The following is a 26133-nucleotide window of genomic DNA, read 5'->3' on the forward strand; positions in this document are numbered from 1 at the left end:
TTTCTTTAGAAAAGGGGAAAGAAACTCGCGTGCCAATCCAAGTAGAGAAAGAGATAAGGAAAATAACAACAGACTGGGAACAGCATTTTATAATTTCATTAATACACACTGGTGCCTCTTGAAATTTTTCCTTTTTTGAAAAAGAACTGAAAATGGTATAAGATCAGAAACTAATAAGAAATCACATACTTTAAAAGATTTACCACTTGCTTTTTATAGCTTTATTGATTATTACCAAGTTTCAATATGTTTCAAATAATTAAATACTGCAACTGGGACATTAAAAATACAAACTAATTTACCAAAATAATTGTATTCTGAATATTATATACAATATTATACATTTTACATTACATAAAGGGTTTTTATACATAAAGGTAAGATTTGATTTATGACTACTGAAAATCCAAAATACATTTGAATAAATTTTTATGCATACATACACAATCTCAGCTGGGATAATCAAAATCATATATGAGTGTGGTTACTAAAAAAAATTACATTCTTACAACAATGGTAGAAATTGAAATGCTTTTATTAATTTGATAGTATTATTATAAAACCACACATATATGAATGATATAACCTAATTCCATATATTTAAAAATCTTTATGCTTGAGGCTGAAATTCATCTCTATCCCAAGGGAAATTTTTGATTTTTAATTTCTTGACTGTAAGGGATTTTTATAATTCATAATCATGAAAGTCTCTATTTTTGGGCATAATGCAGACCCAGTCCCCTCAGATAGAAAGGTCATGAGAGTCAACCACATCCCATGTGTATTTCACCATAGTTTTCAAAAAAGATCCTATTCAGTTGTACAATTTGGTATGTCTCCATATTCATGCTTGTCATCTGTGATTATATACTGAGGCACAGAGCTGACAGGGGAAGTATATACTACTGTAGAGAACTAGATACTAATGGATATTGGGTGACTTCAGGAAGAAAAGAAGGGGTGCTCACATGGAAAACACCACCCAGACACACTAAATTAATTACTAAACAAGGTGTCAGTCCTTCAGAAAGGTTAATTAAACACTGATGTGTCATACCTTGTTTGACTACTGAAATATCCAAGTCCAGAAAACTTGTCAAGTGAGTTTTAGTGCTATCTCACTTTTAAATTTAATAAGAGCTGTGATTTTAAGTAAAGCCAAACATTTTTCCTAACTGATTTGAAAAGCTTGAAAAACAACATCTTTATAACAAAAATGTCTTTCCAACTGTATGTCACTCTGTCCATGGATCTTATCCCAGAGATACACAGACTGGTGAAAATTCTATCAGAACTACACACAAGAACCTTGGAAAGACAACAGTTAGTCAACTGGCCATTCTTCTTAAGGTTTTGCACAGCATTCTTTAGTATTCCCTACTTTGAAATCCTGCATTTTATCAAAGGTAAACAACAGAACACTTGGAAACTGGAAGACAGAAAAGTAGCAAGTTGAAACATATACAAAAAATCAGTGTCCTTTTCAACATCCCGTAATCTATGAAAAATGAGATTCAGAGCCTGTCTGCTTTATTGTTTTTCTTACTCGTTCATGTTTTGCTTGAATATAAAAAGAAGCTCTAAACTAGGTTATCAAAATATATTCATATAAATGTATGAGTATTTCTAATACAAAAGTTAAAAAAAGTCTAAATTCTTAATTTTTGTAATTAAATATCCTAGAGTTCAGTAGGCAGAGTTATGTCTGAGCAGCTTGAAAAGGCCGTGTGGGCTGAGCACCGCCCGAGGCACCGCACGGCTACATTTCCGCTCTGCGCTGTGACTTCTCAGCAGCCGGAGCCCCGTCCTCCTCCTCTTCTTCCTCCTCCTCCTCGTAGTGCTCCTCCCGGCCTTGGGGGCGGTTGTCCTCTTGAACCTCTTGCTCTTCTCCATCATTGTTTTTCTCATTGGCCTTAAAGTTAAAAGAGAAAAGAAAACTAAGAGATGGGGCATAGAGTTAGTGATATAAATGATTCCCTGTTTAAAAAGTGTGCAGTTATTCATTTTCGGAGAAAGGAAACAAGTGAAGAAAAATGTTCCAATAGGCAACGATGCAATGGTCTTTTCTAATCTTCACACTGTCACAAAGTCTTCTAATTCTCAGCTGGCCTATTAAAACTCTGTGGAATCTTCGATGTACCCAACTATTTGTATGTATCTGCTACACACACACACACACACGCACACGTACACACGCACACACACATGACAGAAATATATATCCCATACATACATTTTCATCATTTTCACCATAGGTCTCTTCAGCATTATGCTCCAATTCCCTTTTTTTCTCTTCGGTCAAATCTTCCTGAACCTGAAACAAACCAGAGATACCAGAGGACACTTTTACCGTTTCAACACTTGCAACAACATTATTTTGATTTCCAAAAAGCTCATTCAAAGCAGCAAGGACAAAATTAAAACTAAGAATAAATTTGTAAAGAAAGCCAGAGTTCTGACCTGTCTGTTGGCCATGAAGAAATGTGTAATATGCCTACTACAAAAAATTAATGTGATTCTGAATCTAGGACTTTTGTGTTTCAAGTCTATGATTTGTCTGAATAAGAGTTAACACTCCAACCATAACCCCTGAAGAAATCAGCTGATAAAATTTAAAAACTCCCCTTTTCCAAGTGGGAGAACTGTGGAAGTCTGAAGGCTTTGATAGAATGTAAGTTCTTGTAAAGACAGGAACCATCTGTCTTAGCTAAGTGCCTTCAATACCTAGATGCATACTTGGTGCCCTGTAATTGCTTAATAAATAATGTTGACCGAATGAGTCAATGAATGAATAAATGAATGAATGCAAAAATAGCTGCTCTATAAAGGCACAGAAAAGGGGCACCTCTGCCTATACACAACATAGTAGAAAACTGAGGAAAAACTGTGTATATTCATTTCTATAATTAAGAATAAACTTCCCTGGCTACAATATCTAGAACACAATCATTTCAATTTCTTCATAAAATAGTTATTAAACCACCTTGAATCCATACATCTCCTTAGTGTTCCAACACATTTCTCTTTTAAGTAGTTTTCATTCGTGTATGTTACTACTATTATGTCATTGATCTTGACTATTTTTTTCAAAATGCAAACCAAAGAAAGCATCCAAATATTTTTGCTACGTAATCTCAATTTTCCACAAAAATAGAGGGTAAAATATTTTCTATCTTAACTATTTTGAAAACCATACATATGCCAAAAGGTTTAAGTTATTTGAATACATTATAAAAAATCCCTGACTACCAATTCAGCATAACGCAGAGTCCTGGTACCAAAAAGAAACCCGATCTCTCCAAGGACAGTGGTACAAGAGTAAATCTTCTTGAATAACACACAAAATTACCTAATTTGGGGGGAAGGAGGTATTAAATACCCCAGAAATGGGCAAGGGAAGGAAATCATGCAGGTGTTATAATTAAGGAACAACAAATTAGTAAGGGCTGCCTCCAGGTGTCCAGCCCAGGTGCAACAGGATGAACCGCAACCCACCAGAAACGCCTTGGAGGGACCCTGGCCTGTTAAGAGCCTACAAAGATGACCCTTCTAAGATGCTCTAACAGAGCCCAGCCTTCATGAACCTCTTCTAACCCACCCATTGTTGGCTGGACTCGTGGTCCCTACACCACACACTGGCACCAAATAAATACATCTGGGGGACAGGTATAGAGTATATTTTGCACTCACTGTCCTGGTAGGGCGAGCTAAAAAGAAGACACCCCTGTCTCACTGGCAGGCTCTGTGGTGAGACATCAGTGGCCCATGACATCTCTTCTGCCCTTAGTCACAGAATCTCATCACAACATTCCCGAGTGCGTTGCGATGACAACAGTGAAGCACTTATTTCAGACTATACTGAGGTCTCAGTAATTAAAAAAGTGTCCCGGACCATTTGAGTGAACATGTCTTCCATAGCCTTAATGATGAAAATATACTAGTGAACACTAAACATGGTTTAGTTGGGGTTGGGAGGGAACTGCCTTGAAACTGCGGCATGGTGAAAAGAATATATCAATCAGGGGTGAAAAACTTTTTTGGTAAAGGGCCAGGTAGTAAATACCCAGGGTTTCTTGGCTGTAAGGTCTCTGGAGCAACTACCCAACTCCACCGTTGCAGTGCAGAGGCGGCCTCAGACAATGTTTACAAAAAGGCATGGCTTGGGCTCCAGTAAGGCTTCACGTACAAAACAGGCCTGGACTTGTAGTCTGCCAGCCCCTAACAGAAACGATGGAGTCAGACAGACCTGGATTACAGCCCTGGCCCCACAACTGTCCAAGATGTACACACAACAAGGTCATTTATGTTTACTATGACAATTTTCAAGGACATACAAAGACAATACTCAATAAACTTCTTATCGCCATCACTAGGGTTCCAAAGTTATCTCGATGTTGCCACACTTGCCTCACCTATCACTTTTCTTTAGTTTTTGATGAATTATTCTTAAGAAGTCTACATGTCATGTAATTTCCCCCCTACTCATCTCAGTAAATATCTCTCAAACAGTGGGGTTTTCTTATATAACCATAATTTCATTATCATGTCTGATAAATAATTCCATGGTATCATCTACTTTCCTAATTGTCTTAAAAACATCCACTTGTAGTTGGTTTCTTCTAAAAAACATCTACTTGTAGTTGGTTTCTTCTAATCATGATCCAGACAAAGACCAAATTTAACATCAGTTCCACTCCCCTCTTTTTTTTCCTTAATGCTATATTGACTTGTTGTCCAGTAACATTTCCTACGTTCTGGATTTATTTGCTTCTTAACTCATTTCTGTAGCCTCCACATTTCTTATAAAAGGAAGTTAGCTTACATGTATGAGTGAATTCAGATTCAATTCGCAAAGCAAGGGTTTTTCAGAGGTGATGTAGATTTCATATTTTCATCACATCAGGAGGCATATAATGTCTGTCCCAGTTTTAGTGAGGCTAAGGTTGGTCAGTGAGCTCCGATATTACAGCCTGCTCTCTCCATGGTAAAATTCCCTGACCTGCATTCGTCTGGTAATATCATCCACTGATGACTGCTCCTAAATCAAGTGGTGACCTTCAAATTCCCTCATTCCTTCTATATTCACAAACTTCTATAAAGAAAAACTTGCCCGTATCAACTATTTACTTACAGTGCCAGGTATATGGAATCATGATGGCTTTTAAAATTAGACCTGGGTGTGGTCTAACATGGTTCTAACAATAACAAGCTGTGTGACCTTTGAAAATTTAGCTAACCTCTCTGAAGCTCAAATTTCTTACCTGTGAAATAAAAAGTTTAGATAAAGATCAGTGATTTTTAATTTTCTGTGTATGTTTGTGTGGTAGGGGGAATCATGGACCCTTTTAAGACTTTGGTGAGAAAGCCTTTAGCAAATGGGCACAGATACACATCAGTCTGCAGAGAAGTTTCAGACTCCTCGAAGTCCACCTGCAGGCCTCTCGCAGGACTGCTTCTCTAAACAGCATGTCCCTGGAGCATCAGCATCAGCTAAGGGGCTTGGAGAGAACTGTGACTCTGGGCCCCATCACATGGAAGATGGAAATCTCCAAGGGTGAGGTCTGATTCAGGAATCTGCACTTTTTTACACACTTCCCAAGGTAATTCTTAGCCACAGCAAATCCTGAGAGCCACTAGCTTGAATGACCATGAATGCTGGGTTAAGAATGTGGCTAGAGAGATAAGCACAAGCACCCTTTCATGAGTTCTTTTTTCCTCTTCTCTTGGGATCAACTGTAGAAAATTTAGGTTGTTTACCAGTTGTCAATATAATCTGGTGGCACCACTAATTTAAGTTACTTCTTAGTTTAGGGATTGTACAAATGAAAATTTTGTGATTTTTCAAATTTATAGATATACTTTTACTACTCTAGTAATATATTCATGTTTGGAGCAAAAGTAATTCAAACTCATCTTAAAGGCATTACTGAAATAGAACAAAATGATATGGAGTTTCCCATTTTAAAATATGCTTAGACTAAGAACCAGAAGCCAGATGTTACTCTTTTATAATGTAGGCACGCCAGTTATGTCTCCTACACTTGACCCTCTTTAGTGTCCTGCTAAAACTGACGCAGACAGTTTGTTAAAGATTTCCCAGCACCACTCCTCATTACTCACTACTGAAACCTAATGTTTTAGGCATTTTAGAAATAGTTCCCTATGTGATGTGGCAAAGTTTAATAAATAGTCTAAACAAAACAATAAAACAGGTCTCCTGAGTCTGAAATGGGCTTTGGCTAGCTACCCAGTCCCTGTATGTATGCGTGCCTTTCTCAGAAGGTTGCACCTTACGTAGTCAGGAATGCTGAGATCCAAAGAGGTGGATGGGATGAGACAAAGAAAGGCCTTCAGCAATGCCCACTATTGTGATGGACATCCCTGCTTGCCGGGTAATGTTCAGCGGGAGAGCTTCTGTCATATGGACAGCTTCCTGATGTGGTGGTTCACAGGCTGGCCTACCACTGACGGTAGCCAGATAACCTCGTACCTGCTCTTTCCTAAGTTTCAGATCACTCTGTTTTCAGTTACACTGGGGAAGCTGAGCATTTGGGTTTTTCAAGCAGTTGTTTAATCTCTGTATATTTTAAAATATTTAAATAATTTGAAAGCACACATAGCACTTTTTGGTCATAATTTGTCTGGTTTGCTCATAAAGAGATAAATCTGGAAAGGAAGCAACATGAGGATTCAATATGTGAATGTCTTTCATTCTAAAAATCCCAAATAATCAACAATGGATGCTTGTTAACAGCCATCATTTTTAGGTCTTAGAAGGATAGGGCTGTTGCACTAAGAGAAGACAGGGGTAGTGCAAATTTCCTAAAATCACACTTGCTCTGGGTCCTCTACTCTCAGAGTTCAAGTCACGAGTCTGATGGGCTGTACCTCCGAACAGGCAGAACCCTGGCAAGATGCAGTTTCTCCCTGGGAGGAAATGTGACAGAAGTCAGGTTGACCGTGGGCTGGAAGGGAGGGGAATCTATGGAAGGCAGCAATGAGCCTTACCCCGCTGCGGTCGGCTGAGGCACCTGAGAGACTCAGGCTGCAGGGAGATAAGATCGATGCACATCACACAGCACTTTAGGGTTTTCAGAGCGCCCCATAGATGCTGTCTCACACACACAGCACTTACGAACAGCACACTATGTATTCTCACACACTGCACCCCTCCTTCCTTCTCTCATTTTGTGGAAGTCTGCTGAGAACTGCATCTCTATTTCTAGTCCTTGACTGGTATTTGGAAACTCTTCTCCCTCCTCAAAAGAAGAACCGAGAACCATGGAAAGAGGTGGGAAATCCAGTAACTGATCATCTTAGAAACTACCAGAAAAATAAAACACAGGGAACCAGGGACCCTCGGGGGGCCGAGGGGAAAGTCGCCCAGGGAGGAAGACACGAGCTTCCGCTGGGAGCTCATGAGAGGGTGCAGTGACCTGGAGCCTCTGTGACAGGGTTAGAAAGTGGGACAGAGGTGCCAGAGCCGGGAGCTCTGGGCACGAGGGGCCAGGCGCAGGGAGAGGAGATGGCTCTGGTCAGTCAGCCCACCGGAGGGAGGAGCGGCAGTGGCCCGGGGAGCGGCTGCCCAGCAGGCTTGGCACCAGCCTCTGCCTTTCACCATCCCCCTTCTCTCCTCCTCCTCTCTGCCTTATTTTCTTTCTGTCCTTGATCCTCTTGGATCACAGGATTGCTCTCTCCACTTTAACTGACGGAATATAGATGTAAAAAAGTAATCAGTAAATACTGATTAAAATTTTATGTTGACCCTTCTGAATTTTTAAAAAGAAACCAAGGTGAACCCCTTCTCTTTTCATCCCTCAAAGATTCCTGGTATCTAACATAATGAAACAAAGCAGTATTAGTCTAGACATCCTGTTAACAGGAGAAGTCCAGATAAATATCTTTTTCTTGCCAAACATCTTAATACTCAAGGCTGCTGGTTTCTCTAACAGTCTCTTCTGATGACGGGGCTCTGGGTCTTGATAGGGATGAACAGCAGGATGAGAAAAGAGAGAGAAAAAGATCAGGCCAGGTAGAGGGCATGTCACTAGAGGTGTGTGTTGCCAGTGGCTGTAAAGAAGACATCCTTTTCTGTTCTCCTGATATAAGCACTAATTTCAGCATTAGCTCTGCAAAGCTGGCGAATGCAATACAAATGAGACAGCAGACCTAGCCCAGGGAACTGCGCCTGTGAGCGCAGAGGCACGTGCCTTCTGGCTAAGAGGCGCCTCTAGACCAGCGCTTTAATAATTTGCTCGACCACCGACTGGTCGAGAGACCGTACGTGGGGCCTTGGCGTCACCCATATCACATTCCTGAGAACTGAGCTTCAGCGGTCCACGCGGCAGAGTGCTGTGACTGACCAGCCATGGCAGCAGCCTCCATCCATCAGTTACACGAATGTGGCACCATGGCAGATGCCCTGTTAACCTAGGTAACAGTAACATGCCAGGAGATTACAACAGAAAGCAAACTAAGATGAAACGGAAGATTCCACCCAAATGCATTTTCTTCAGCTGTGCTCCTTGTGTATTTTTCCTTTTCTTTTTTTTGTTATATTTAATTAAGATACTAAATTCTTAGGAGGGAAGAGGCTAAAAGTAGAGGCAGTAAACTTTTTTAAGTGTCTCGAGGGTGTTGTGTCTCCTCTGTTCTTCTTTTCTTACGAGGGGAAGGGAGGAGAAAATATTCCTGCAAAGATCACACAAGCCCAAGTCTGCCATTGCAGGAAGCCAAATGTCTTCTTAATTAAACATTTCTAGGGAAAACCAGAGAGGGGGATTCTATCCCCCCGTTTTGTTATCTTTTCATTGCCATGGTCCATTTCCCCTGGAAACCACCATTTCTTATCCAGCCCAGGGCTTTCTGAACATTTTTACACAAAGCCTCTCAAAGCCTACGCTGCCAAAGTTTGTTTCCTGCGAGTGTGAGGCTCCTGCACCCCACCTTCCTACCTCCTCTTCCCCCTCTTCCTGGTACTGCTCGTCCACGTTGTCCTCCTGCTGGTCTGGATTTCCTGCCATCTGTTGAAACAAAAGGGGAGGCTCAGGTTACTGGACGTTGGAGATGCCTTTTCCCGTCATCTGGAACAAAGGACAGGCAGGCCTATGACAAGCACACTTTCAAGGCATCAGTGGCTGGGAGATGAATGATCATTCCCACAACACAAAGCCCAGGATCCCATTTCCCTCTCTGAGTGAGGGCATGTCCTTTCACACAATGGCCTCAAAACCAACCAGTAGCAGACCTCCTGTCCACACAGGTTATGACTGACTGTTTATGTAAACCAGGCATTTATTGAAATATCTGGGTTAGAATCCTCCTCCTTTGTGGCATCGCTTACCACCAAATGCTCCTCCACCTCTGCATTCTCTTGCTTTTGATGACTCTGCTTTTGTTCTTCATTTTCATCCGGCAAATTTTCTTCCCTCACTTGCCCGGCTTCCTCGAATTCATCCTCGCCTTGGTTATTAGGGTCGTCTGCTGGGTTTATATCCTCTACAGCTGCCCTCTGTAAAATTGTAATGAAAAGCAAACCACCACTTGAAAATCCAGGATCACGTTTAATTTCATTTGAAAGGCCACAGACTGGCAGAAAATGAAACTGTCCTTCACTAGAGTGTTCAGATCTATCCTTGCCAAGACTCACAAGTACCCATCCCACTGTCGAAAGATAAAACCCTGGCTGCATTTGTCAGAGGCTGATGAATCAGAATGAAGTTCAAACAGCACTTCTTTCCTGCAAGCAATTCCAAACAGTTCTCAGAACTCTAATATCACAAGTAATATGAGTGTAAGTGGACAACAAGAAAAACAGTTAAGAAAAGCCAAAGGACCAAGTAGGGGAAGTCATTAAAACAAGAGATTTAGATAGGCAAACTGACTTCTCTCCCTGGCATGTTGATTTTTACAGACTAGTTATCCTTTGTGAGTCAGCTGTCAATGTAAGTGGGTGAAAAGCATTTGAGAGAGGAAGCCCACACCAGGAAGGCCCCAAGAAGAGGGCCTGCGAGGAGACAAGAGGAGAGCTAATTTAAAAGGGGATGATCATGTTCTAGTGTGGAGTACGTATCTTTATAACCACTGTGAGGCTGAGAGATGTTGCACTGACAAGAGACGGGAGAAAAGGGACTGAGCTAACCCAACCTTTGGCAATCTATTTTGAAAAATCCCTCCCCTGGCCCGTCCCACCCCACCAAGTAGTTCTCAGCTATTGTGTTCAATGAATGCCCTTCATAATACCAACTCTCGAATTATCTTGATTTTGCCACTTATGCTCCCAAAGCACCTTTCAAAATAATAACATGTCCTCACAAAGACTTAGATTTTAGAGCCCGAGCTGGACAGGAGCGGTGACGCTTGCAGGAGCTTTGCTGGCTCATCAACAGGACACTCAACTGAGGCAGCAAAGCTTCCCAGAGCTGGTGGGGCCTCAGAGTAACGTGCAGTCTGTCGGTGTTCTCCAGACAGCCAGATTCTACTTCAGTTCACTTCAGAGCCCTGAACGTGTGCCAGAGCTCACTGCAGTCGCAGCTGACGTGTCATCCGCACGCCCCTGGCTACGTACTCCATCCAAGAGCAAAATGACACTTTTCTTGGGAATATTGCGAGTGACTAATCATCATCTTCACACTAAACTCCAATTACTCCACAATCTCTTGTCACATGGATTTCTTTTTGTGCATTGTCAATACATTGTGTGGAAATATAGAAAAAAAATGTGTTACATTTTCTTGAGGGAAAAAAGTACCAAATGTCTTTGGCAAAAGTTTGTAAAAATGTACACACTGGCTCCAACTCTAACCAAGTTTTTTAAAAAAAAAAGTCTTAACAAGCACAGTGGTTACATTCAAATAAAATAGATAATCAATAAAATCTCAGTAAGGCTGGACAAAAAACTTTTTTAATTTAAAAATTAATAAATAGGTGAGACAAAAAATAGGGACAAGCAGGCTAGTAATTTCAGTAGAAAGGCCAACGTTTCCCAATGTGTTATCTTGAACAAGTTGGCTGAAGAGAGGAGAATAAAGGATCATAGAGTCAGGTGGCCAGTCGAAGCACATAGCATGTCCCACACATCAGTGACTGGACCATTCTCCCTGTCCCTATCCCCTCCATTGCTCTCAGGACACTCTCAGGCTTTTACACACTGGCTGTCTTGCTCTCTTACGAACCCCCTCCTTCTTGTCTTTACATCCTCTGGCTCTCTTGCACTCCCCTGTTATCTAAAGCTCTTTCTCCTTCTTGAAAATATTTCAGGGCTAGGGTTCCCTGGAGCACACTTTCAGAAACGCTGACTTGGGCTGGTAGACAAATGTGTCTGCCACCTCTCCATGCAAGTTCCGTCGAACAGCTGTTTCCATCCAGGTGGCTTCAAGCAGCTCTCAGGAAGACTGTCTCAATGCTTATCAAGGAACAATACAGATCCTCCTACCGGTCCACTGGATCAACATAAACCTGGCCCGCAGGATAGCACAGACTGAATTTTATCAACGTGATGGTTGATTTACTAGCACAAGATGACAAGCAAGCTACTAAGCTGCAAAAATCGTCTATAATAAGCACAAGGACACACTCACTGGTGGGGAGGCCTAGGCCCCAGGTCACCCAACCGAACTGCGAGGCCTGGTCTTTTTTGGATAAAAACAAAGAACATTTTGGGTTGTTATATCTCTACCCACTAATATTCTAATTTTTCCACAGCATCATTCTTCTTCATTTCTCAAACCATACATTCTTATCCATGTATTTATTAAAATAGTCACTGGACTGCTGGGAGATTACAGAGAATCACATGACACCCACTTACAGACCGCTCACCATGCTGCATAACGGTTAACTCCTTTCTCTGGTTCTTGCTCCAAATCTCACACTTGCTTTTTTTTTTTCCTTCCATCTTTCAGAATTGCTACATATTTCAATGCCTCTTTTTGCTTCTCCGTTTTAATTTTATTAATCCAGAAGTCCCCAGAGGGAAACTCCTTGGATGTTTTCCCAGAGTAACCTTTAACCTATTTTCATCACAGTCCACCCCACTCCAAAGTTTACAGTTAACTACATTGCTCCTATCATAGAGCTCTGCAAGTCACCTTCCTTCTGTGCTGATGAAATAACAGACAGACCTGGAGCCTGGCGTACGGTGTCAGGCAAACTTTCACGTTCCCTTTCCACCTTGTGAGTTCCCAAGTGTCATGAACGGAAGAGAGGATACTTACATCTGCCTCGGATTCTGGGTCAGCTTCGGGGGGCCCTTGTTCTTGAAGCTCATGTCCATTCTCTGGGTCTTCTTCTGCCTCGTCTTGGTGCTGGTTGTCTCTCTCATAGGCTAGCAAATCAAAGGAGCTCATATCAGCCCAAATGAACCAGGCGGGATTCTTCTCTTTCAAAGCTAAGGAGAGCCACCAGTAGGCTCTCCTACAGAGCAGTTCATCCACTCACCTCTCTAGCTCAGTTAGCTCAATGTAAGGCTTTAGCTTTTTTGGAAAAGTCACGTCCTTTTTCCAGGCTGCGTGTCTACAGAAATCGTGTGAGTAAGTGACACCATTCTAACTCTCTAACTTCTGTTTATAAACTTCTGTTTATAACAGAAGCTGCAATTTTTCCCCCATTATGCAAAAAACAACAATCAAAACTTTCTCAATAAAATAAAGCCCAGTCAACTGGACATCACTAAAATGATCAACTAATTCTTTAGTAATGTCAGAGAAAATGGCAAGGCACCAAAAGAAGAAACTGATGCTTCAGGAAATGACAGAGAGAACAACCCCATCTGTGGAGCTCAAACACAAATTCAGCCCATCTCGACTTCTCTGCGGTGGCGGTGATGATGACACCACGAGCGTCGCACATCTATACTCACACACACGTTTACTTGCTAGTTTTTGAAAAAATATTTCAATAAAGAGAACTTAGATAAGAGCACACAAAAAGAAGAACAAATAACTTTTCCAGTCAGATATAAGAGAAAAGTTTAAATATATGGAGAGTATTTAGTCTGTGGAAAATAAAGATGCAGGTAACTTACCATCAGGTTTCAAGTGCCCCAAGGGATCCATTAAATAAAAGAGAGAACAAATCGTTCTCTAGTCTTACTGATAATGGAACCAAAAGCTTTAAGTGCTGCATGGGGGGACATAAGGAAAACAATTTCTGACTACAAGGGCTGTAAAATACCAGAACGGCTACAGAGGGAGTTTGGGTAATCACCTTCCTTCAGCTGCTTTAGGAAAGGATACATGTCTAAGTGTCAGCGCTGCCAGAGAGACGGTTACTGTTTAGTTCTATTATCACAGCAAGCAGTATTTGATAAATGACATACTAGATGTGCACCATAAACGAAAGCTACTGTTGATTTAATTTGAAAAACTTTCAAGGCAATAATCTAAACACCTCCAAGGTAAGAAGAAGTAGAAATTTCCCAAAGCATAACAGTCCTATGACAATGGGTCAGAAATAAGTGTTTAGTGTTCAAAAAGCTTAATCTACTATTTCCTCTCTACTCTAAAACGTTAGAGAGGAAACAGGTTATCTTGTGTGATTTGGGCTACCAACGTGCTGTTTGGGAGGATTAAGAAAAACGTAACAACAACAAAAGACACATGGTACTCAAATCTTTGTATGTACAGGTATCCCCCACTTTCTGAAAGTTCGTTTTATGCCACTCTGCTTTTATGAAAGACTTACACTAGTACTTGTTTTGGTGAACCAAAAGAAATCAGAAGAGGATTTGTGATTCTATGAAAAAAAAGTGAAAAGCAAAAATAGCGTTCAGAGTTCGTTCTGCAGAGCGAAAGCCTTTACAGAGGCAGCGCACACCCAGAGCAGAGCAGCAAGAGTGGAACCCCCCGCTCCTTCCCTGGGAGCCACACTCAGCATCTCAGCTTCGCGCCCCCAGAGCTTTGAACTGTGCCTATGAGCATCCGGGCTGTATCTTGATTTATTCTGCATATCTGTTAGCAAGACGCTTGCTAAGGTAATTACTTCTTCGCTTTACACCATTCCCGCTTAAGAAAGGTTTCACAGGAGTGTTTTACTTTCAGGTAGCAGAGGAAACCTGTATGTAGACGTGCATATAGCTCTGAGTTGATATTATATATTGCCAAGCAGTTTTATTTAAACATTAATCATCTAAGAAGCCTCACCACCTCCTTCCTCTTCCTGGACGCCCTGGTCCTCTGCTCCCTGAACAATATCATTATCCACAGGATCATAACGAGCTTGCTGCCTGCAAGGGAAACAAACGTCATGCACTCAGCAACACAACTTAAATAGCACAGTTTGACAGTAAGTCATTTATCTTTGAAAACAGTTATCGACAAGTTTTTCAATAATTTTTTAAAAGCCATAAAATATTAAAGATTCCCGATACACTTTTGAAAGACACCTTAAAAACGATAAAATACCTTTCAAACGATAAAGTGAGCACACAACCTGCTAGGTTATTTTGAGACATAAGCTGTCATTTTGTAAGCCGAAAGAAAACGTTGATTACTTTGAAAATTAAATATTTGAATTTAACGTTCAGGTGGTAGTTCTGCCCCAGCGACAGGAGCTGCTCAAGTTCACGGGCAACAAATACACGAAGCTGTTTTTAATCTGCTTATAAGAACCGGAGGAGGGGCCGCCCAGGCCCAGGGGAAGGCTACCGTGGCTGCTCCGGGCGCTGCGGCCGGCCCTGCCCGGGCCCGGCCTGCCTCTGCCGGGCCGTCTCTCCGGCGAGGAGCAGCTGCTGCTGCTGCTGCTGCTGCTGCTGCTGCTGCTGCTGCTGGAGCTGCTGCTGCTGCCGCAGCACGTGCCCCTGTAGCCTCTGCTGGTGCAGAGCCGCCTGGTGCTCCCGCAGCCGCCGCGCCTCCTCTGCCCGCCGCGCTGCCAGTCTCTGCTGTTCCAGCTGCTCCTCATACGGTGACTGGAACCTGGTAGCCGGCTTGGCAGAAGGATACACCTGGGGGACAGTGAGCCGGCGCTGAGCAAGAGCAGTGAGGCCCCCCGGGCCTTCCTTCACTGCTTCTCAGGACACACACGCAAAAGGCGGGGCTGGTTTATCACTGCCTGAATGTAGGGTGAACTGTCATCACACAGCAGGTCCACCGCCACCCAGTGCTGGACCTTCTACTTCGCAACTCTCTGATCTCCCTTGGCTTCTTTTAGCAACTGATCCTCCCCATTTGCTGGCATTAAGGCAGATTTTCAGTGTGCTCCCTTCTCAAATGGAAGAGGGCACAGCAGAAGAAATCAGTTTCCAACCTTAATTAAATTTATATTCAAAAGGCTCTGCCATAAGTGGGCACTTACTAACCTCAAGACTAACTGGGGCAATTTATGAGCTGAAGCTGAGGTGAAGGCCTTTCCACAAAGAGCTGAAGACCTAGGAAGGCTGACTAACTCTAGCAATGTGCTCAGGCTAAGCACAGCCAAAAAGGGGGCAAATTTTAGATTAGGCTGGAAGAGCAGAGAACCAAATTCTCTTCAAAGAAACCAAAAAATGGTTGAGAAGACAGGGCCTTCTGATTAAAGGAAAACCTGATATAGAAATTCTTAAACTCTGCTTCCATTAAGCAATCTGCATTCTCTCACCTACCCCTGCCAAAGTAACATGAGCACGTACAATTCTCACCAAAGGAAAGAGGGTGCATGGCTGAGGGCAATTAAAGCCAGTGGGGAATGATCATTCATGAAAGCTATGAAGGACCCAAGACTGGGAGAGGCTTCTCCGTGCTAAGTTTGCAATAGTACAAGAGTGCACCTACAGAGGCCTCCACACCAGCTCAGCCAAAGCCTCCAGCAGCCTGAAGTTGTGGAAAGTGTGAAGCCAAACAAAGCTTCAGGGCTATAAATAAAAGGTGCCCAGCATCCATGTAAAGGCCAGGTAGTCTATTGTCATGCATCACCTTAGAGGTTATGTAAGAAAGGTACCTCACCGCATTCAGTGTTGCTTTCAGTTCTTTTAAGGTATCATTTATAATAATAATAGATGCTTTTCATAAATCGTACTGATGTGAGCGGAGAGTGCTCAGTAGGCAGAGCCTGAGCAGAGACTGGTAAAACACACTCACCCAGTGGCCTATCCTTAAGTGGTAAGTTCAGCTTTTTGATGACTTAATAACCACCTGGAAGGTGAGTGTGCAAAAGCCAACATATGATTTGACAGTAAGTGAACAGGGAGGAAAGAACCTTTGAACACAGACAAGGAGTCACTTCTCAGCCTCAAGATGCCCATGGGACTTGAGCACAGACTGGGAAGGTGCCCGAGCAGGTGCGTGTCTAGTCTCCTGCTCGGTTAAAGGGGTGAGGCCCGGGTCTCCCTTACTCTGCAGCTATTGACAAAGATGATACGTACACACATGGATACATACAGCCACCGTCTGCTCCTTCTCTGTTCCCCTATCATCTTTCTGAGCCCAGGTAGCTATGCTACCAGCACCACAATGGAATATTTAAATATGTGCATACACCACTTAGTGAAATCACCCAAACTTTACTATAGAGATTGTCATACATGGGAGGGCATTTTCCTTAATACAGCTGACCCTTGACCAATGTGGGGCTGGAGGAGCTGACCCTCTGTGCAGTGGAGAATCTTCCCAGCACTTTCAGTTGGCCCCTGTATACAGGGCTCCCCCACTGCCTCCCCATTGGGGCTCCCCTGTGTGCGCAGTGCTCCCTCTGCAGATCCAACCAACCAAGGAGCCTGGAATATTCACCACGGAGAAAAACCGTGTGTAAGCGTACCTGCTCGGTTCAAGCCTGCTCGGTTCTAGGGTCAGCTGTACGTAAAAACAAAGCCACGCCTGCATCCTGGCTGACTGGTGGCATGACCTCATACCTCCGCCCGAGCGGGCCCTTCCAGAAGGTTGGCTTCTTTGTGTTCGTGCTGTTCCTTCCACTCCCGGTCCTGCTCCTCCGGGGATGGATCGTGCTCCTCCTCGAGATGCTGGGCCTGCCCGACCTGCTCCATGGCCTCCTCTTCCAGGGCCTTCCTGTGCTCCTCTTCCACCTGCCTTGCCTCGGGCTCCCGGGGCCCGGCTTCTTGCCGGCTCAGCTCTGCGGGAGCTCGGGGTTCTGCCTCCTTCTGGGTGGGAGGGTAAGGTTTCGTTTCTTCTGCTCTTCCAGGGACCGCTTCATGGTTCCGCCACACTTTGCTATTCCGAGACACCTAGGCCAAGCACATCACTGGAAATGACACTCTTCTACTTCGAAAGTAGTGATAGAATTTCTTTATTACCACGTCTACGGGGTTACAACATAAGCAAAATCCTGGAGTCTAGAAAGAGAGTCCTGACTGAAAAGCATGGCTGCCATGGAGTCACTTAACTCTTCTCACTGTGTAATCTCACCTACAAAATAGAGATAACAAACAAAATTTCATCGTGGAAGGAATACCATAAATAACCTAAAAGGAAAGCCTGTAAGTGACCACAACTCAGTAGACCCTGCCCTCAAAAGCAGTCTAACTGCTGTTCTCCCTTAGAATAAATAGGGGAAAACCCTCACACTTCAAATCATCAAATATTTACATAATTTTCTTCAGTATAAAGTTTGCTTTCAATAATTATTTGGAAAGAGAAGGATAAGATCAAATTGAAGATGTTAGGTTTGTTTTTGTTAGTTAGTATTAAAAAAAAAGAATGCATTACTAATGGACATCCATGTTAGCTAAACCAGTGCCCATTAAACCAGATACAATTTAACATTTTTAATGTATTAAAATAGTATTTCTTTGTAAACCAGTTGCATTTCTTTTGTAAATATTTTGTATTGTTAATACAAAACAGAAAACTCTGAACAACAACAAAAAATACATATCTGTTTACAGAGAATTCTTCTAAAAGTGGTTGATTTAAATCATTTTCCTTTCAAGTTTCAGAAATTTCTATATGGTCTTCATTACTTAGAAAAGAGGGGCAAAAGAGAGAGGATATAAAATCAATAGACAAATGTGTCACTGCCCCCGCCCCCAACCTTCTTTATCAGAAAGAATACCTTCTTTGGTCAGATTGCTCTCCCATAATTGAAATAAATGTAAAGCCTGCTTCTCAAATTAGCAGAAACATAAATGAGAAACTGGATTGTATAAATCAATTAATCAAGGAAAAAAAAGTCCCTTCTCAGACATCCGAGGACAACATTTAGAGGTGTAATTTTACCAGCCTAGCAAGTTTGAACTGACACTGCCCTGGCTTTATAGGAAATCTCTCTCCAAAGAGCCCTAAGTGCTTTCACACACCTGCCATTGATCTCCAGGACATCCTTGTGAGAAAGGTTAGAGCAGATAACTATTATCTCCGCCTCACAGACAGAAAAACTCAAAGTCTGAGTCATTAAAAGATTAATCCAGTTAACTGCTAGTGAAACGGGGACAGAGAACAGAACCGGTTCCCAGGCTGGGGAGCTGGCTGTTTTCTTAAGTTAGGAGCGACACACCGACGCAGACAAAGAACACCCACGATGGGACAGAAGCTGTCCGGGGAGGAATGCTCTTCATGGACTGAAGATTCACATGAAGTCCACTCACATCAACTTAATTTTTCCCGTAAGATGATAAGAAGGAGACTTGGAGCAAGTCTTCTCAAACATTCATTGTTAAAAACAACTGTGTTGTGGGGGAAAGATAACCATACTTGCCATTTTTATCACACGTGTGATTGCAAAACAACCTCGTAAGAATTAATGACAAAGGTGACACTACTTTTGATGATCCACTTCTGAGACATTATTAAGCAACAAGGCTTAATTTCTACAAAGAACAGGAATACAAAAAAGCAGATTCAGACTAGTGCACGTACTCTTGGCAGTTTTACGAAGGGCTTTTAATATAAACTCTGACATAATTCTTTATGGACCAAGTACTGCATCAAGTTCAAATACATTAGCAACTTTAATACTTGAGTGAGCCGATTATCACATAACATCCTCATGATCACTTAAACTTCTTACTCTACCTCCTGCCCCGGGGGAAAAAAAAAGAAAAACAAAACCTTAAAAAACTCAGACATGACAGCTGTCTTCAAACAAATATACCCACGTGAAGAAAGACAAACCCAGTACAGTCTTTCCCAGAAAACAGAACAGCAGTCCTCAAAGTGCACCTCCCCAGACAAGCTGACTCAGTTAGAAATGCAGGTTCTCAGGCCTCACCCAAATTAACTGAACTACCAACTGTGGGCTGGGGCCCGGCTGTTTTAACAGCCCTGCTGGGGACTCTGATGTAAGCTAAAATTTGAGAACCAGTGTTCTGCAGGAAGAGTTGGCAATTTTTAGAACAGTTCACCCGAGGACAGCTTGACAGTGAAAGCGACCCAACCACAGATACCAATTCGTGCCTCTTACCTCCCGTGCCTCTCCAGGTGACTGGCCCCTTGCTGTGCTATCACCTTGTGGAGAACGCGCCACCTGGGTAAAATTTTGCTGCTCTGCTTGCTCTGGTTTTCGAAAGCTTGGAATCCTATTCAGGGTATCTTTCAGTTGTTTATATTCTGCAACTTGAGTCTGCATACAAATTGCACAATTGGATGCAAATTGCACAATTTGAGGAGGGAAAAGGATATCATTCATAGATGGTTCGCTGCAAGACTAGACAAAAATATGACACCTAAATGCAAAGTAGGAAAAATATGCAGATTGTTCCCATGCATTAGCTATACTTACTTCCACATGCTTAATCACTTTTCAGCACATGCAAATTAGAATTAGAGTTAAAGGGAACGGAAAAAAAAATCTCTAAGACAGATGTTAGTTTCCTACGCTACATTAAACTAAGCCAGAATTTTTATAACTTTCTAGTATAAATATCATTAAAAGTAAGACAGATACGCAATCGGTTTTATGACATTAAAATCTATTTTAAAATTCCACAGTTATATAAATATAAGTGCAGATATCTTTACCAACATGGTCTGAGTCTTTTCAGTGGAAAAGATGTATAAGTTTAAAATAAGTAATTGAATATATATGTGTATAATCACTCAGGCCACCTACTTCTCCCAGTCAATTTGTGCTCAAAAAGGGTCCCTTCCTCTCCAGAACACTTAGACGATTTTGTGCTCTGCAGTTTTGGAAAGCAGGGACATAGGCATGAAATGAAGCTGGATTTTTATTTTTTAATTCTGAATACCCTTTTCTTCTAACGCGATAAAGGCACTAATGTAAGCATAGGACTAGAATATACTATATATGCGTATCTTTGTATATATGTGGTAGGGTGTGTATGTGTGTGTGTGTGTCTGTAATATTTTTGATACAAGAAGCTAGAAAGACAGGAAAAATCAAGTACTATAAGAATATCACTAGACTGTTTATACCTCGCTCATCATATGCACCAACATCATTATCCTAAAACAGAAATGCTGTGTGTGTGTAAACACCCACTTACATAAACATATACCAAGCACACAGAAATCGCTTCCGAACGAGCTCCCCGGACAGGGCCGCCTCCCTCGGTGTGCACAGCAGAGCGAGAATGGGGCTGGAACCCAGTCGTGCTCCCGCTGCCCGGCTGTGCACCTGCATGGCACTCTCCCCCTCCAGGAAGACGTGCCTTTCTGTCTTTTTCTAGTTCACACAGAGGCGAAGAGGTCTGCTTGCTAAACTGTCTCAGGGGACTGTTGCTTTATAATTTATACGAAGGTGTGCCATATGGCTAACAGCGGCCCTTAGCCCACAGACCTATCAAAGCATTTGCAAACCAACTTTAGAGGTCAAAGAAAAAAATGGCATCCACATTGTGATTAAAAAATAAGACACACATTCTACCCCATCTTCTCTTTCCTCCTCTCAGATACAGCATCTTTGAAGGCAGCCATGCTGTGGTTCTCAAATATTAGCATGCATTAGGAATCATGTTAAATCATGGAAGAAGCATATTAAAAATGCAGGCTCCTGGACTCCCGCCCTAGAAATTATAAGTCAATAGGTCTGGGGCAAGGCCCAAGTAACTGTGATACAGGGCAGTGTCCACAAATCCCGGCTTAAGAGTTAAGTGTGACTTTGATGTCAGGGGGACCTAAGCTCCAAGCTTGGTTCTGGGCACTGATCTCGGGCCAGGTACATACTCCTTTTGATCTCACTTTATTTACTTACAAAAATGATACAATATTATTTAACTCAAGAGGTTGTAAATATTAAGCAAAATTCTGTATATAAAATTATGATGATAATCCCTGACAAACTGTTAAGTCTCAAATTCTACTCTGTTCCTGCTTTCTCCGTCAATTACATTTAAAAATCAGGTTATCAGGACAGAATCCCATAAGATGATTTATGTGAAAAATGAAGATGCCTGAAACAGCATTTGTTGTCTAAGGAGATTTGGTGAAAGTTTTCAAATGGGGGTAAAAGAGCAGGAGGAACTTGGAGGCCCCAACAAAAGGAGCCAAAAAGAGAAATAGAAAATTCGTAAGTTATCTGTATATATGTAAGTTAAATATGGTTTTTTTCTATTACAAAACCTTGTCAGTTGTACTCTCAGTGTGCTTACAACAGAGTTTGTTTTGGGCCATCAAATGAACTATTTTACTTACATTTTTCTGAATTTTCAAATTGTTGCTTAGTGTAACATTTATGGCCATTACAGTACATAAAGTATTTAAATTGGTTGGTCACATTTTCCAGTGTCAAAAGTAGTTTCATGTAAAATAATATACTTGGCAAAAACTTTATAAAGAAGGTTATGAATGTAATAACATCCTCTAAAGTCAGTTCAACTTACACACGTGTGAAGAATCACCACACAGCTACAGTTCTGTAAGGAGACACCCAATCAATGACAGCTCTGAAAAGGGGTCCCACAGACACAGACACTGCAGCCTCTGAGACGGATCAGCGCCCAGCATATTACACTTTTAATAATTTTATAAAGACAAAAAATAACACACGGTCTCCTGGTAAGCAAGATAGTTGGTTTTTCTTTGCTCTTTCCTTTTAATTCTTCCAAGAGAAGAAAAGTGAAGACCAGTGATTAAGACATCATGGTGACTAAGGTGCCAGCCATTCCTATTTCTTTGCTTCGACTAGAAAGCTGTAAAGCATTCGGTGTGACGTTCCATTAATAAGCTCTCCAACACTTGTATTTGTTTGTTTGTTCACTCAGAAAATATCTACTGAGGGCCAGCCTTGTGCCAAGGACTGTTCTAGGCTTTGAACAAATGAAGCTTACGACTTTCGTCTTTCCTTCTCTATTGACATGAGCTCTCCTCTGATTTCCTGTAATTTGACCAACAGCATATAAGCCTGTTCCCAAAAGCACTGTGTACAGGCTGGGAGCAAGGGAGGGAGGGGCAGAAGAGAAAGCCTGACAACAATTTATTTAGGTAGCTAGCATCGTAAAATCCTGCAGATCACATAGCAAGAGTCATCGCCGGTCAGGCAGTGGCAAAAGACCATGTATGTGGGAGAATCCCTGTGATTTAAGCAAATATTAAACTACTGCCTGTAGGAGCTGGTGGAGGGTAGAAACAGTCATATGCACCACACTGCCAGTGCCAAAAAAAAAAAAATCGAAGGTTTATTTCATGTTTCTTGATTGAGTTTTGAAAGCATGCATGATCTTCAGGAAAGCTCTGTCTTAAGGAACTCAGTGAAGATTGGCTTGTAAGAGACTCCATGCAGAGAGGAATTCAGAAATGTTAAGCCGACTTAAAATAAAGAACCCACAGAGGCTGCTACCCTTCTAACCTGTGCAGCAGCTAGCGCACTCTTGTGGTCTTCCAAAGTCACTACAAGTTGTTCATGCTCCGAGAGTAAATTCTTATGCTGTTGCTACACAAGAAAGAATTTTACATGTTGAGTTTTAACATTCCGGGACAAACTCCTCCTGGGCAGACAGTGGTACGGCCACCCAAACATTGGTTGCTTCTTTGTTTGTAGCTGCAGCAGCATTTGTTAAGTTCAAAAATCTTTATAGAGGGAAGACTATGATGAACGTAATATTCCACAATCTGAAATGTGCTACCCAAATAATCATAATCACGTACAGTGAAATCAAAACAAAAAGGAAAATAGTGTTCATTATTAATAAACCTTTGCAAAAATAAAAAGCTTACTAAAATGCAACCATCCAGCAAGAGTCATTCCAGTACTAATGGACATGTTGGGATTTCCAGATTATCATTTAGTTTACGATGCAGAAGTGGTAAAAGTATTGGGCACGGTTTATGCAAAGCCCAAAATCACTGTGTGGACTGTCAAGCAGGTCAAGTGGGAGCGACTTTTAGAGTCACTCTATCAGTGGAGGTGGAAGCTCCGTGGTGTAAAGCAGGCAAACACTATTAAACTGTCAGGTGCTGGGTTTTCCTTTACCTTGACGTCCTGAAGCTGTGTGTGCATGTCCTGGTGTGCTCTCCTCAGCTGTCTGTTCTCTTCTCTCAGATTGTACACGGTTTCTATTTTAGAAAAAGGAAAATCATGCGTAAAGCCCTGGGACGTTCAGGCTCTTGATTCTATTCTTTTCATATCCAAATCCTCACATCACTTTTTCTAGGATTTGCTTTAAAGTTTGACTGTGCAATATTTGGAAATTTTGTTCCAAATCAACAAAAACTGTAACGTTTGGGGATTGTGGCATGGATTCAGCTGGACAACCCACTGCAGTCTGGTTCAGTAGTTTAAATACTTTTAAATAAGCTACACATTGTAGAAGTAGTTAAGGATTTTTTAATTACTCAGGAGTTAAAAGTGAAGTACTTATGTTAATAAGCAAGCCTGCAGGAATAAAATGTAATGGGTAGGGTTCATCTAAGAATTTTAGTCTCTTCACAAATTAAAAACAGAGTTATGAAAAGCACAAACCGTATTTATCAGAGCATGAATAATTTCCACAGTCCCCAAGAGGTATTTCAGTTACAAAGGCAACTCAAGAAATAAGACACAGAGCAACACCCCATCTGCTGAAAAACTGTCAATATATTTTCTTTCTCCTACCACTGAGTTCTTCATGGGTCCAAATTCTCCCTCCAAATGCTATAGGACAGCTCTCTCCAGGGCTACGCTGTGAGACTGTAGCCATCAGAGTGAAGTCCTAAAATCTCCCCAGCCTCAAGCCCTACTGTTCTGGGAACAGCCTCAGCGACTAAAGATTCTAGACCCACTTCTCTTACCTTCCTGGTAATTTTCTCACATGTTCTGTAATTGGACATCAGATCTTATAAACTGGCAGCCTTTGGGCCAAATATAAATTCACAAACTTTTTTTTTTTTTGGCCCCTGCAGTGTTGGCCTATATACAGTGTCTTTTGCATTTGAATAGCTGGCACCATTTAAAAATCAAGAATTTGGGTCTAGTAAGATCTGGCAACACTCAGACAATTCTCACGTGACAGCACTCAGCAGAAGTTAAATGGTGGCTGGATGACCACAGAATTCATTTTCCAGTGGGAGATCCTTTCGAGAGTGAAAGGGGATGCTGTTGAGAATTGAGCGGGGACAGTAGCAGGAATGAGCCCAGACTGTGCTGGACAAACCACCCCCAAAGTGGCAGCCACTCACTGCAGACAGGATTTTGAGTCTCCACGGAGGCCCTTGGCACTGAAGGAAAGTGCCAGTCGCCATCTCTCCTCACATTTTCTGTCTGCTTTCACTCCATCATAGTTCCTGCTTGGCGCCTGGGCAGTGGATTTGTGGTTGGGTTTGGGGAAAGATCAAGAACAAGGTGGGAAGTGTGGCCGGCGGTTGGGCTGCCAACCTCCTCGTATTTGTGGATTTTCTCAAAAGTCAAAGCAGGACACCAGTGGTGATCCAACAGGACCACTGTGTGCCGCTGACTGGATGGTACCCCAGTCTCCACACACACACACATGCGCTTCAAACACCCAAACCTGGCTGACTTTTAAAGGAATTCAGTTTATAACCTTAATGGCAGTAGCTCCCGTGCCTTTGCTGTGTTACCTCGAGCAAGTTACTTAACTTTAGGAGGCCTCAGTTTCTTCATTTGTTAAATCAGACTCAATATAATGCCTACCTTATAGGCTGTTATGAGAATTAAGTAAGATAACTGGTTGAAGAGTTGCACCTGGTACTGGCACATGGAAAACGTCTGCTGTGTCAGCTGTCATTGTAACAGGATTGAGAAGACTCACCATCTAAGCTTATGTGCTGTCAGCTCAGAGCTACGCGTGTCCTAAGTTCTCAATTGCCTCCTGTATCACATTCATCTACCAACGGCTATTCGGACTAAATGCTGCATGGCTGACTGCTACAGACCCGTGTCTGTCACAGTGTGCTTTACCTCACTATCTTAAGCTTTTCTCAGGGATCGTAATCAAACAAAAGTGCTGATGTGAAAACTGCTTACTTATCAAAGTGTCATCAAAGGCGGTGTCAAGTTAACTTGTCCAAAGTCTCTCTCTGAGAAACTTCTTCCAAAAAGTAATTGGTACCAGAAATACTGTTCTCTGTCTCGCTCCTTCTCTTACTCTCTCTCTGATTCCATCTCTGTCTGTCTCTCCCTCACCCTCCCAGGTATTGGGAGATTCTCTCTTCCAATGACAAGAGCCCTCTAACTTACTGTATGTCCCCTTCATCCTGGTCCCAGGAAGCTCAGACCAGGCCACCAGGCTGGAGTTACCTGAGCATGCAGGACTCACATACAAGTGTTCTCCTGTTTTCCATGGTTCTGATTTCTTGTTAAAATTTCACTATACACATAACTTGGTTTCAAAGAAAGGAATAAATATACAGTGGACATAAGAAAACATGCCCTTTAGGGCGACTGCTAAAATTAAATTAAACTACCACTAAAATTAAATTAAATTAAATTATGTAAAATATACCAAACATAGGTCAGGTACCTAGAAAATTTTATTGCTCACTCCTTAATATATCTACTTAATATCGGTATAATTAAATGTATTTACTCAGCTTAGCTCAAGCTTATAAACAGTATGTCCAATAAGCCAAACGTCACCGCCCTCGCCACACAGGTGTCGCTGCCCCAGGGTAGCAAGTGCTGCCTGCACTCTGGACGTGGCTCTCTCTTCCCTTCTCCTACCTTTGCGAGGACTCTCGGTGTCCAGTCTTTCTCCTTTTCTCTCTTTCATTATCTTGACTCCTCACCACCTGCCACACCACCAACAAGCCAAGGCCCCGACGTGTCTACGTCTCTTGGGGACCATCTGACATCGGGCTCAACTCCATCAAGACCGCC

The 26133-nt window shown here is 42.2% G+C and overlaps 1 protein-coding gene and 1 long non-coding RNA gene across 5 annotated transcripts in view; both read right to left on the reverse strand.

Moving 5' to 3' along the window:
* Window positions 1-206: 206 nt before the first annotated feature.
* Window positions 207-26133, reverse strand: part of GOLIM4 (golgi integral membrane protein 4) — a 70681-nt gene continuing 44754 nt past the window's right edge. The window contains exons 6-16 of one of the 4 annotated variants that reach the window (XM_072960508.1): window positions 23293-23375; window positions 22669-22752; window positions 19327-19485; window positions 16823-17152; window positions 14646-14941; window positions 14145-14224; window positions 12216-12325; window positions 9344-9511; window positions 8955-9023; window positions 2234-2314; window positions 207-1912 (exon numbers count right to left, since the gene is read on the reverse strand). In XM_072960508.1, coding sequence (XP_072816609.1) covers window positions 1760-1912; window positions 2234-2314; window positions 8955-9023; window positions 9344-9511; window positions 12216-12325; window positions 14145-14224; window positions 14646-14941; window positions 16823-17152; window positions 19327-19485; window positions 22669-22752; window positions 23293-23375 — 1613 coding nt within the window. In that variant the 3' untranslated portion in view covers window positions 207-1759. Of the gene's footprint in view, window positions 1913-2233; window positions 2315-8954; window positions 9024-9343; window positions 9512-12215; window positions 12326-14141; window positions 14225-14645; window positions 14942-16822; window positions 17153-19326; window positions 19486-22668; window positions 22753-23292; window positions 23376-26133 lie in introns of all 4 variants that reach the window. The other 3 variants (XM_072960501.1, XM_072960529.1, XM_072960519.1) reach the window with 3 other exon arrangements.
* On the reverse strand, window positions 17199-18712 carry LOC140696211 (uncharacterized). The gene is made up of 2 exons (XR_012072383.1): window positions 18622-18712; window positions 17199-17333 (listed from the first exon to the last, which is right to left on the reverse strand). It is a non-coding gene; the product is annotated as an uncharacterized lncRNA (long non-coding RNA).

The sequence above is a fragment of the Vicugna pacos genome, chromosome 1, assembly GCF_048564905.1.
Source record: "Vicugna pacos chromosome 1, VicPac4, whole genome shotgun sequence".
Lineage (NCBI taxonomy): Eukaryota > Metazoa > Chordata > Mammalia > Artiodactyla > Camelidae > Vicugna > Vicugna pacos.